Source organism: Nicotiana tomentosiformis, chromosome 11 (genome assembly GCF_000390325.3).
Source record: "Nicotiana tomentosiformis chromosome 11, ASM39032v3, whole genome shotgun sequence".
Classification (NCBI taxonomy): Eukaryota; Viridiplantae; Streptophyta; class Magnoliopsida; order Solanales; family Solanaceae; genus Nicotiana; species Nicotiana tomentosiformis.
Window position 1 is genome coordinate 81,575,938 of NC_090822.1, and position 12,708 is coordinate 81,588,645.

At 35.0% G+C, this 12,708-nt stretch overlaps 1 protein-coding gene across 3 annotated transcripts; it reads right to left on the reverse strand.

Moving 5' to 3' along the window:
• Nucleotides 1-12: 12 nt before the first annotated feature.
• Nucleotides 13-4,604, reverse strand: LOC104113255 (dolichol-phosphate mannose synthase subunit 3). Of its 3 annotated transcripts, XM_070188211.1 has the most exons (5): nucleotides 4,272-4,603; nucleotides 2,020-2,113; nucleotides 873-979; nucleotides 662-769; nucleotides 13-457 (listed from the first exon to the last, which is right to left on the reverse strand). In XM_070188211.1, the coding sequence occupies exons 3-5, from the start codon at nucleotides 972-974 to the stop codon at nucleotides 398-400; spliced, it is 270 nt and encodes an 89-aa protein (XP_070044312.1). In that variant the 5' UTR covers nucleotides 975-979; nucleotides 2,020-2,113; nucleotides 4,272-4,603; the 3' UTR covers nucleotides 13-397. The 3 variants fall into 3 exon arrangements, with proteins under 3 accessions (XP_070044312.1, XP_009621665.1, XP_009621664.1); XM_009623370.4 differs by lacking the exon at nucleotides 2,020-2,113 and having other exon boundaries at nucleotides 873-1,009; nucleotides 4,272-4,604; XM_009623369.4 differs by lacking the exon at nucleotides 2,020-2,113 and having other exon boundaries at nucleotides 4,272-4,585.
• Nucleotides 4,605-12,708: the final 8,104 nt, after the last annotated feature.

A 12,708-nucleotide genomic window follows, 5' to 3' on the forward strand; every position in this document is an offset into this window, starting at 1 on the left:
TTAGAGGGAAGCTTTGGGAAATTTAAGACAGTTAGAGATTGTGTTATTTCTAATTAATTCCACTAAATTGGGAATTCCCACAGTTCTGGGCTCTCACTCAAAAAAGGAAGCATACACTGGGCTAACCAAATAATAACATAGAACAACTTAGAATTGAAGATTAAAGACTGGTAAAACAACCAAAACGGAGCCGAGAAAAATCCATGCCTCTTTGTTCTCTTGGTTCCAACTTCAACTACTAGCTTTGAAGCCAAAAAAAAATCAAAAAACCCCTTAGTGGCTGAGAAATCTTGCTACTGAAATCCAGCAACTATCCAAAGTCAACTATTCATGCACTGGCATGTGTTTTTCCATATGTTAAACAAGTAAACAACTGTGATTGCGACTTAAACAAGATTCAATCAGAACCAACGTCTACCCCTTTTTTCTTCAGGAATTCCTTGGCTTCAAGAATATCCTACAAAATAAAAACAGCAAATGAACATGACGAGATATACTTTTCGTTATGTTTCATGAAGAGCCCATCATCCTAACCCTTTTCCAATTATTTGATTCTTTTATTCACAAAGATGAAACACCCAGAAGCCCTTGTTTTCCCAGCACTATCTTGGCTACCAAATAGTAAGCAATATTTCTTAAACAAAAAAAAGTGCAACTGTACCTGCTGTAAGAAAAGAGCCTCTTGAGGACATGTGGGAAATTTCATTAGACCAATGCCAACCATGAACAGACCATAGCAACCAAGCGACATAATGAGGTATAGAGGCAACTGCGACAACAATAGCAACAAACTAAGAATCACTGAAAAATAGGAAACTTTAACCAACTGCCATTGCCAAAGGTCACAAAAAAGATGGTCAATAAGAGCTCACCAGCCAAGTGTAACTCTCTGGAATTGTTGATGTCTGCAACAAGCCTATCCAAACGACAGCTACTCCAAGCAATAACGTCAAAATCTTCACGATTTGTTTCATTAGATCTGCAGCATTGCTTTGCTTTGACGTGAGTACTAGAAGAGAAAAAAGTCTTTACCACATATAATAAACTAGGAAACTATTGATCAACAGCCCAACAACTAAAATGTTAAGAAGTCAATCAAATAAACTTTTAATGAACAATCTAAAGCAAACAAGCTCAAAAGCGTAGACGACAAAGCCATCAATGCGGTCATCAGACTCTCAGCGAGAGTGTAATACAGCATACATGTTATGTGGGATAGCAAGGAAAAAAATTCCACGACACATAAAAAAAAAAAAAGGACAGCCCGGTGCACTAAGCTCCCGCTATGTGTCGGGTCCGGGGAAGGGCCGGACCGCAAGGGTCTATTGTATGCAGCCTTACCCTGCATTTCTGCAAGAGGCTGTTTCCACGACACATGTAAAGCCTATTAAGGATTCAAGGGAACACAGTGACCGAATGACCTGATATGTACACCCCCCAAAACATGCATTTTGATAGATGTTCTCCAGATACAACTATTGCCACAAGAGGAAACCGAGCACCGGGTAGTCCCATAAGATTTAGAAAACTTAACTAATTAAATACAATTGAAGCAGAGCAGAAAGCCAGGACTATCTTTTAGTCCTGGCAGCTATTGAGAAAATTCAGGTATTGGTGGCTCCAACTGAGAGGCATCAGGAACATAACCAATTTACGGCAAATTAAGGTAGAAGGTCTTTCCATATGAGAAACCAGCTTAGAAACAAAGATTCGGAGGAATCAAGAAATACAACAACAACAACAACAACAACAACAACCCAGTATAATCCCACTAGTGGGGTCTGAGGAGGGTAGTGTGTACGCAGACCTTACCCCTACCCTGGGGTAGAGAGGTTGTTTCCAATAGACCCTCGACATCCTTCCCTCCAAGAACTCACAACCTCTTGGTTGGAAGTGGAGGGTGCTTACCATCAGAGCAACCCACCTTGTCAAGAAATACATGTCAGTAAAGTGAGATATTCAGTTAAAATGCGAGTTCCAAAAATTCTCGTAAATAGAAAGAACTTCCTTTGGACATACTTTTGTTTTCCAGAAAGTTTCCAGTGACTCCAACCAAGAATAATCAGAACTTTGACGCTTGTGGAGATTTACCATGAAACGTTGATAGTCTAAACTGTACCATGAAACATTAAACTGTAAACTTACTCACTGTGATGACAATTCATATTTACTGCAGAGAACGTCACACAAATATGGCAACAGAGGGTTCCCACCCTGTCATCCAGTGAACAAATAGATCGCTAATTGAAATATCTAACCTTCAGCATATCAAAATAACAGCACTTGAACTTGGACAACAAAGGAGCATTTTTCTTTAGTTGTTCGTACTTGTAGCTTTTATGTTCATTATTGTACATATACCTAGCAAGTGATAGTTTTTCACCCCTTTTCTATTCTTCGTGTTTGGATTAGTGGCAAATTATCCATCTTGATTCAGGAATGGCCTTTGCTGTTTTCATGTTTGTTGTATTTTTTTTATTTTTTATTTTTCCTTTTTCTTCAATAACACTAGAGAGTCGCATTATGGGAACTCTATTTCTCAATGTCATGGAGGCTGTTTTCTTGCCTTGTGGCTAAGTATATCTATCAAAAGGAACAGTTCAACCATGATGAACTACATATCATGTCGATAGTAATTTTACCTGTTAAAAGATATCTCCAGATAGTTATGGCTGGTGACCATCAGAAGGTATTAAGATGTTACACATTTCCAAAAATATGTATGCCAATAATATGCCAAAATAAAAAATACCCATTTTTACTGCGGCTAACATGCTAAAAATTGCTGGTTCTTGCTATTTGCGCGACAACCAATCCATGTAAACAACCTTTATGACTTTGATCTCCAATAAGAAGAAGCTACAACTAATCCTCTACGATATGTATGCATTAGGACTATATGAATTTAGGGCTTCCTCCCCTAGGCCTGTCCCTAAAGGACTTCGTTGACATTGTTTGGCCTGTCACATAAATATTTTAGTATACTTATATAGATGAAAAACAAGTTCCCAGTTGGTCATATAATGTATTCACATGCTCGTTGACTGCAGTTGATGAAGTATGGACCATTTGCATTTAACACTTACAAGTTGTGTTTCTTAATTTTCCTTAAAACACGATGTGAAGATACTTTGGTCAGGTCTTGAGCTTCAAGGATCCTGTAAAAGTAGTAACTTGATGTGTCTAGAAAATGGGTAGATTGCACTAAAAAGTTGGAGGAATGCAATAAGGAATCCATACTTACACTTTTGGGTCCCCCGAAAGCGACGACTCATGAATCAAACGCATTCTAAAGATCAAAGTTAGGAACGGTGTTGTTAAAGGCTCGTCCAAGGTGCACTAAAGCTCTGAAACTAGCTGCAAAATAGGCTGAATGCTTGGGCTCACTTAGGCGGTGCTTCAGTGGTGATTTACAAGAATGGCCTTGGAAGTGGGTGGTCTTGAACTTTTGACCCTGCTTGCCACATGGGAAAACCTTCAAGTTTAAAAGGTTTGAATTTTGACCTTAAAGATTTGCCAATGGTGCAAGCGTGGATAAACGGTTTGCCCTTGGGGCAACCGGGGGGGGGGGGAGAGAGAGGACAAAAATTCAAGACCACCCTTTATGGTGCCATATTTTTGCACTTCTTTGGTGCTTCAGTGCAGTCACCAAAGCGCTACGGTGTAGGCCTCATCACCAATTGGCATTGTTGTAAAGAAGATAAACAATAAATATTTCACGAGATTATACAATTTTTAAATAGTTTCCTATAAAATTGTTGTTCTTCTTTTTTTCTTTTCGGTGCAAAGGTAAATATTATATATATTACGTTGCTCATATAACATCAAAATTTGCTCCATGGCTATAGCTAGCACCGCCATGAGAGTCAAAAGTAGGGATAATACCATTACTACTACAACTGAGCCTCCTTCCCAAACAAGTTGGGGCCAGCTATATAGAATCCTCACTGACCATGTTACTTCATATAAACTCATCTAGGCGATGATACCATTACAGTAGGAAAATTGTTTTTCTTGGAAAAAGTTTTCCTAGAATTTCTGATCAACCAAACATAAACCACCAAATCGCCCATAAATTCAAAAATAACTCTAACCCCATAAACTTTTACAGAAATCCCAATTCAATTTCAGCTAAATTGATCACACCCAGATGATAAAAATCTCATCTTTTCACCAAGTAGTTCTAGAAGACGGGAATAACAAAGCAAATGATTTTTTGTTCGGAAGAAAGAAAAAAAAAACAGAAATTGAAATTACAATCGAAAATAAACCTGATATTGAATGTGAAGCGCTGCTCCGATTTTCCGACTGCTGATTCTGTTTCTTCTCAGTGGTGCGCTCAACAAAAAGGAAGATCCGTACGAATCAGGTTTTTAGTTATGGTTATTTGGGTGTTTCAACTTAATTCCAGAAAAAGATTATACAAGTTTTTCTTCTACTTTAGGTTATGGTTAAAAATTACGATTTATTATACACTAGGTTAGAGTTCTATTAGAGTCAAAGAGAGATATAAAATGATTTGCGACGAAGATATAACCAACATATAGAAAACAGAAAAATTAAGATACTCCATAGAGTAAAAGGGTATTTTTCACATTTTTTTTCCTAAACTTAAAATCAGAATCACTTCGAACCAAACAGATAGAAGTTGGATGATGCAAATAATCTTTTTTTTATAGTCTTACATCTAGAAGTTGGCCATTTTATAAAACTATGCTAGTTGTAGGGAGTTCGAAAAAAATAATTTGATTAGAAGATTAAAATTTAAAACTACTACTTCCTCCTTCTCAATTTATGTGATACCATTTTTTTATTCTGCTTTAAGAAGAATAATATATTTTTATATTTATTTTAACTTTAAAATTTTATTTTATCCTTAGTGAGATAATTTATAGACGCATAAATATTTATGACTTATTTAAGATCATAAATTACTAATATATATTTTTAAAAAATTGTATTTAGTCAAACACCATATCATAAATTGGGATAGAGAAAGTATCCAAAGTGGTAATCTCGTTTGAGAAAAATGGTGAACTTTAAAGGGAATCTTACATAAATATACCAATGTGATGACCTGATAGGTCATCTAGAGTTTTAAACCTTAATTCTGTGTTTCGAAGCCTCCAATAGCTTCCTCAAGCCTTCCTCGATTGGTGTGCGCGATCCAGGTATTTTTTCGGAAGGCTTTTATGTTAAAAATTGATAAAATATGAAATTTTACCTTAAAATCTATTTGAGTTGATTTCGGTCAACATTTTGAGCAAACGGACCCGAATCCGTATTTTGACGACCCTGGTAGGTCCATATCGTGATTTGGAACCTAGGCATATGCCCGGAATCGAATTCGAAGGTCCCTAACTCGAGTTATCGCTTTTTGTCAAAAATTTAAAATTTAAAGGCTTAATGACTTTTAAAAAATTGACCAATGTTTGACGTTATTGATACCAAGTCTGTATTTTGGTTTCGGAACCCGATATAGGTTCATTACTATATTTATGACTTGTCTATCAAATTTGGTGAGAAACGGAGTTGGTTTGACGTGATTCGGTCGTCCGACGGTTAAAATAGAAGTTCTGAGATTTTCTTGAAAATTTCATTTGATTTGGTGTTTGATTCGTAGTTCTAGGTGTTATTTTGGCGATTTGATCGCGCGAGCAAGTTCGTATAATATTTTTGGACTTGTATGCATATTTGGTTGGGAGCCCCGAGGGCTCATGTGAGTTTTGGATAGGCTACGAAGTAAATTTGGACTTAGAATCATAGCTGGTGCATGAGTATTTTCTGGTGTTGTCTGCAGATCTCGCATTTGCGAAGAAGACTTCGCATGTGTGAGCAGGGGCTGGGGGGTGGACTTTCGCATTTGCGAGATAAGGGGTCGCATTTGCGATCCCCTTAGATTCGCATTTGCAGACATATTATTCGCAATTGCGATAGTTTACTCGCATTTGCAGGGTTCGCAATTGCGAACCCCGGGTCACAATTGCAACATTTGGGCCTGATCAAAGTGTAAGTTAGACGTGATTTTCTCCCATTCTTCAAAATTTCAAACTTAGAAACCCTAGAGGCGATTTCCCAATAGTTCTTTGTCACGATCCCAAATTTCCTCCGTAGGATGTCGTGATGGCACCTAGTCTCTAAGACTAGGTAAGCCTATCAATGCGGAATAATAATAAATATCTGAAATAAATAAACTACAATTCAAACAATTTCAACTCCCAAAACCCGGTAGAAATAAGTCACAAGCTTCTAAGAATTTATTCTTTATGTCTCTATACATTAGAGTCTAAAGCAAATAAGGAAGACAACATAGTAAGATAGAAGGGGACTCCGGAGTCTGCGGACGCTGGCAGATATACCTCGAAGTCTTTGTGCGCAGGTAACTCACTGATGTCTAGACTGGTAAGATGTACCTGGATCTGCACAAAAAGATGTGCAGAAGCGTAGTATGAGTACACCACAACGGTACCCAGTAAGTGCCAAGCCTAACCTCGGTAGAGTAGTGACGATGTCAGGTTAGGCCCTACTGGAGAATAGATAATGACATGGAAAAAAATGTTTAAATAATTTAATAAGATAAAATGATAATGGAAATAAATCAGGTAGTATGTCACATTTAATTACACCAAATAATAGCAAATAAATACGTCGTGAAAAACAAAACAGAATTTATTTTCAACTTTAAGAAAAATCACACTAAAAATCAAAGGCAACTACGACCATAAATCAATATCAACAAGGGCACTACCGAGGTACCGTCTCGTAGTCCCAAATTATAATTAAATTCACAATATCACATTTGCTTATCTCACCGCGGGAGCCTTCACAATTTATTTGAAAGAAAATATTTTTTTCGAAATAGCACCCCGCGTTTTAGCCATCCTTATCACATCACATGACTTCTAGTAGTTCCCCTACTAGTCACGCATATCAAGCCACCCTTATCTCACCGCATGCGTTTCAATACCAAGACCTTATACCACCGCATGCGTATCAATATCACAATTTGTACCTCAGGTGCTCAAATAATTTAACTTGCCAAAATAATTCAACAACAATATTTTTTCACAATAAAGAGCTCACGCCTCATGTAAAAATAATTGAACAATAATATTTTTTACAATAAAGAGCTCACGACTCATGTCAAAATAATTGAACAATAATATTTTCTCAATAAAGGCTCACGGCTCATGTCAAAATAATTTAACAATAATATTTTTTCACAATAAAGAGCTCACGGCTCATGTCAAAATAATATTTTTTCACAATAAAGAGCTCACGGCTCATGTCAAAATAATTCAACAATAATATTTTTCCATAATAAAGAACTCACTGCTCCATCACAATGAGTACGAAAATCTTATAAAAATATTTAGGAGTAAATAATTCATGAAAATAATATTTTAAATTTTTTAATACGTTGCTTCAATATCAAGTTTAAAATGTCAAATATTTCATATTAATAATATTTAATTTAAAAAAAATCAACCTTCAAATAATGCACAGAATAAAAGAAACCAAGTTCCAACTAAACAAATAAAACAGTTAGCAGGAAAAGGTCAAGTAAATTTAAAATATAAACATTAAATCAATAATGAATAATATAATAAAATAAAATAATTTAATTAATGCGCAACAATGATCTACACAATTTAAAACATAATCTTTCAAATTTAGCCCGTGTACACACTCGTCACCTCGTGTACACGACTTTTCACACATTACAATTATCAATCCTAGGAAAAATTTTCCCCACATAAGGTTAGACACTACTTACCTCAACTTGCTCCAATTTAACCAAGTATTATGCTTTTTCCTCGATTTTCCGACTCCGATCGACTCGTATCTAGTCATAATTAATTCGATACAGTCAACAAAAATTATAGTAATCAATTTCATAAGAAAATATTATATTTTCAATAAAATCCGAAATTAGCTCAAAATTTGCCTGTGGGGCCCATATCTCGGAATCCGGCGAAACTTACAAAATCCGACAACCCATTCAATTATGAGTCCACCCATACCAATTTTATCAAAATCCGATAATAACTCGACCTCCAAATCTTAAATTTTCGTTTTTGGAAGATTTTGCAAAAATCTTGATTTTTCTTCCATAAATTCACGAATTCATGATATAAATGAATATGGAATCATGAAATATAATCAATATAGGATAAGGAACACTTACCCTAATGTTTTCTCGTGAAAATCGCCCAAGAACCGTGCTCCAAAAATCCAAAACGAAATGAATGAAATGACCATTTTTTGTCCTTAAGTTTCTGTCAATCCGTCACTAAAAGTCCATTTTCCGTCACTAAAAGTCCATTTTTCGTCACTAAAAGTCCACCAGAAACTGCTTTATCAGCTTTCTTTCAATCGATCATAACTTTATGTACAAATGCCCAAATAATGAATGGTTTAACTTTCTGAAAACTAAAATCAAAGGGCTACAACTTTCATGTTTCAAAAATTTTCTGATTCCTTATGGATTTCAAGATATAAGCTTCCAAAGTTGGCTCCACACATCAGAAATTTTGCCAATTTCTGACGAAACTGCTCTACCAGCCTTCATTCAGTCCATCATAACTTTTTGTACAAATGTCCAAATAATTAATGGTTTAACTTTCTGGAAACCAGAATCAAATGGCTACAACTTTTATGTTTTGAAAATATTTCGATTTCTTATAGATTGCGAGATATAAGCTTCCACATTTGGCTCTACGCACCAGAAATTTCTGCAACAGAAATTTCCATCAGCTTCTTTGTCCGAAATCCATTCCGTTTACCTTCCGAAATCCACCCAAGACCCTCGGGACCTTAACCAATTATACCAACATATTCCAAAATATAATACAAACTTATTCGAGGCTTCAACCCACATCAAACAATATCAAAACGACGAATCACACCTCAAATCAAAATCTATGAATTTTGAACTTTCATATTCTATATCTTGTGGTGAAACACATCAAAATAATTCGGAATGATTTCAAATTTTGCACACAAGTCATAAATGACATAACAGACCTATTCCAATTTCCAGAATCGGATTCCGACCTCGATATCAAAAAGTCAACCCCCCGGTCAAACTTCCCAAAAATTTAACTTTTGGCATTTCAAGCTTAATTCTATTACGGACTTCTAAATAAAATTTCGATCACGTTCCTAAGTCCATAATCACCATACAGAGCTGTTGGAATTATCAAAATTCTATTCCGGGGTCGTTTGCACATAATTTGACATCCGGTCACTATTTGAACTTAAACTTTTAATTTTTCATCAAAATTTCATATCTCGGGCTAGGGACCTCGAAATTTGATTCCAGGCATACGCTTAAGTCCCAAATCACTATACGGACCTATCGGAACTGTCAAAACACTGATCCGAGTCCGTTTGCTCAAAATATTGACCAAAGTCAACTTAGTTAAGTTTTAAAGCTCTAATTCACATTTTAATCCATTTTTCACCTGAAAACTTTTCTTAAAATTTTACGGACTGTGCACGCAAGTCGAGGAATGATAAATAGTGCTTTTCGAAGTCTTAGAATACAAAATTAATTATTAAATTTAAAGATGATATTTTGGGTCATCACATTCTTCTTTCCCAATTCATTGGTAAGTGATCTTAACATACTTTCTTTCAATTTTTCATTTCATTTCATGATATTTCAACCTAAAATTTAGGATTTTCATGGTGAAAATAGGGGGTTTGGAAAGAATTGGGGATTTTTTTAAAATTGGAATTTATACCTCAAATTGAGGTGGGATTTCGACACAAATTATATAATCGGGCTCGGGGGTGAATGAGTAATCGGGTTTTGGTTCGAATTTCGGGTTTGGACCGAGAGTTGACTTTTGTTTACCTTTTTTAATAATGACCTAAATTGAACTTTTTTCATTCGTGGGTAGTTCCTAAGGCTTATTTTAAATCGTTTGGTTGTTAATTTGCTAGATTTGGTTAGTTCGGAGGCTTTTTTGAAAGGCAAAGTCGTGGTTGAGCTTTGAGTTGATCTTTGGGAGCGAGGGAAGTGTCGTGGTTAACCTTGACTTGAGGGATTATGACTTATTTGTTATGTGCTACTTGTTCAAATGTTGGGGTACAACGTATATGTGAGGTGACAAGTACTTATGCGTTGTTGTTGGGTTAAAGTATGCGAGTGGTACTTGTTCCTTGTAATTTCTTTCTTTCTTTGATCTTAATATCCATGCTTAGACTAGTTACTTACTAAATTGATTGTTCTTTCCGCACTTATGGACTTTCTGTGATAATTGAGCATTGTTTCTGAAGTAGAGATTGGTATAGTGGAACCATTGTTGACATAAGACTTAATCTTGCTTATTCTATCTCCTTGTTGTTATATGTTCATTGTTACACGGTACGGGAGAGTGTTAATACACGAAGGGTGATATCGTGCCGTATTTGAGTGTTAATGCACGAAGGGTGATGTCGTGCCGTATCTATTGTTCATGATGAAATTGAGAGTAAAAGTACGAAGGGTGATGTCATGCCGTATTTATCATTTTATGGTGAGATTTAGAGTAAAAGTACAAAGGGTGATGCCACGCCATTATTACTATTTCATGGTGAGGCTGAGAGTAAAAGCACGAATGGTAATGTCGTGCAGTTTTACTCATTATGTTTGTTCATTTTGTTGGTTGAAGGTTTATTGACTGTTTTTTATTATCATTCCATGTTGTAGTTATCGTATCTTGTACCCCTTTTGCATGTCCCCTCCCAATAGTACTTGTTAATTCTTTATTTGTTGTTATGTTGTACATATATTTCTGTGTGTACATGTTTAATTACGTGGGTGTTCTATCGTATCCTCGCCACTACCTCGTCGAGGTTAGGCTCGACACTTACGGAGTAAATTGGGTCGGTTGTACTTATACTATACTCTGCACTTCTTGTGCAGATTTTGGTACTGGTCCCAGTTGTCCGTGAGGCGTACCAGTTCAGATTGGCATTTGGAAATTCGAAGTAGATCTGATGGCGTCCGCAGACCTTGAAGTCCCCTTCCATTTTCCATATTTACTGTTCTTTTCATTCGAGACAATTATATTTATTTCAAACACCATTTTGTAGAGATTCTAGAAACTCGTGAACTTGTGACTCTAGATCCGGGTTGTACTTAGATATTATTGGTTTTATGTCATTTGTATTCCGTTTTAGTTTCTTTTCGGCTTAATTGGTTTTACTTAATTAAGCTGATTAAAAAATGGCTTAAAGATCCTCTAACGTTGGCTTATCTAGCAAATGAAATATTAGGCGCTATCACGACCCTGATGTGGAAATTTCGGGTCGTGACAACCAAAAAAGACATTATTTACCAATAACTAGTCATTTTAGCCATGCTACCAAAATAGCCAAAAGAAAGTACCAATGATATACAACATTCAAATAACATAGGCAAAAAAAGTTTTTTTCAGTGGGCATTGTTGCGATTCGTTGAAATTATATATATGAACAATATACAAAATTTGATGAAGTTTGAAGGTAGATTAGACTAGTTTGGAGTCATAATTCACTATCAATAATATACAATATTAAAAAAAACCAGGCAAAAAGAATTTGTTTCAATGGGTATGGTTGGAATTCGTTGAAAACATATAGATGAGGCGATATACAAAATTTAAGCAAGATTGGAGGTGACTTGGACTAGTTTGGTATCAAAATTTATTGTTAAAATCGAATTTTGATACACATGGTACGCACATTTGATACCAGTGGTATAGAAGGGAAAGAAGTGGTATATCTCACACACAGGTATACATGGACATACATGGTATGCACATTTGATACACATATGATATATATGTAATATACATATCTTTTTTTTTATATTCATCTTCTACTCCAATTTTTCAACTCAAACCACCTCAAAATTTTACTAAGAGCATGTTTGGAAAGCCACTTAGGAATTGAATTTAGGTGTAATTACACAGTTTGTCATATTTATTTGGTAAAGTAATTGCTTGGTCAACATGAAATTGGGTGTAATTAGATAGGTACAGTTTGGCATGTTTGTATGGCCAAGTAATTGCTTGGTCAACGTGGAATTGAGTGTAATTGGAGAGGTGAAATTACACCCTCCAATTCTCAAGGGGGAGGTGAGAATTTGTGGTAATTAGTGATTACACTGTGTAATTACAAAGTTACTTCTTAATTTCTTTCCTTTTTATTTTAGTTTATTTTCTTTATAACTTTTTATTTCCATTATTTTAATTTATTTTGTTATTTTTATTTTTATGTTTATTTTTTTTTAAATTTTAAGATATATTTTCTTTGTACATTATTTTTTTTTATCTCTCTACCTTTACTTCTTGTGATTCCATGTAATTGCTCGTATATTTTATTTCTTATTTATTTTATTTTCTTCATTTAACGCAAACTGCATTATTATTCTAGTTTTTCAAACTATACCTCATAATATTAGAAATAATGAGTCATTAATAAACTTGGCATATAATGATTGATGTCATTAAAGTAGAATTTCTTTGTGAAGTTATAAACTTATTATGTTTCCTAATCTTAAGCTGTATTGAAACTTAATTTTATAATGTTGGAGTTTGACATATGTTAAAGTTTTTTTTTGGGATTTTGAAATTGTGTTATATTTATGCTTCCAATTTACTTGTTTTAGTAGTATTAGCTTGTTATTTCATATTGCATGTTGTTCATTTTTTAGTTAGAACGGATAGATTAGTT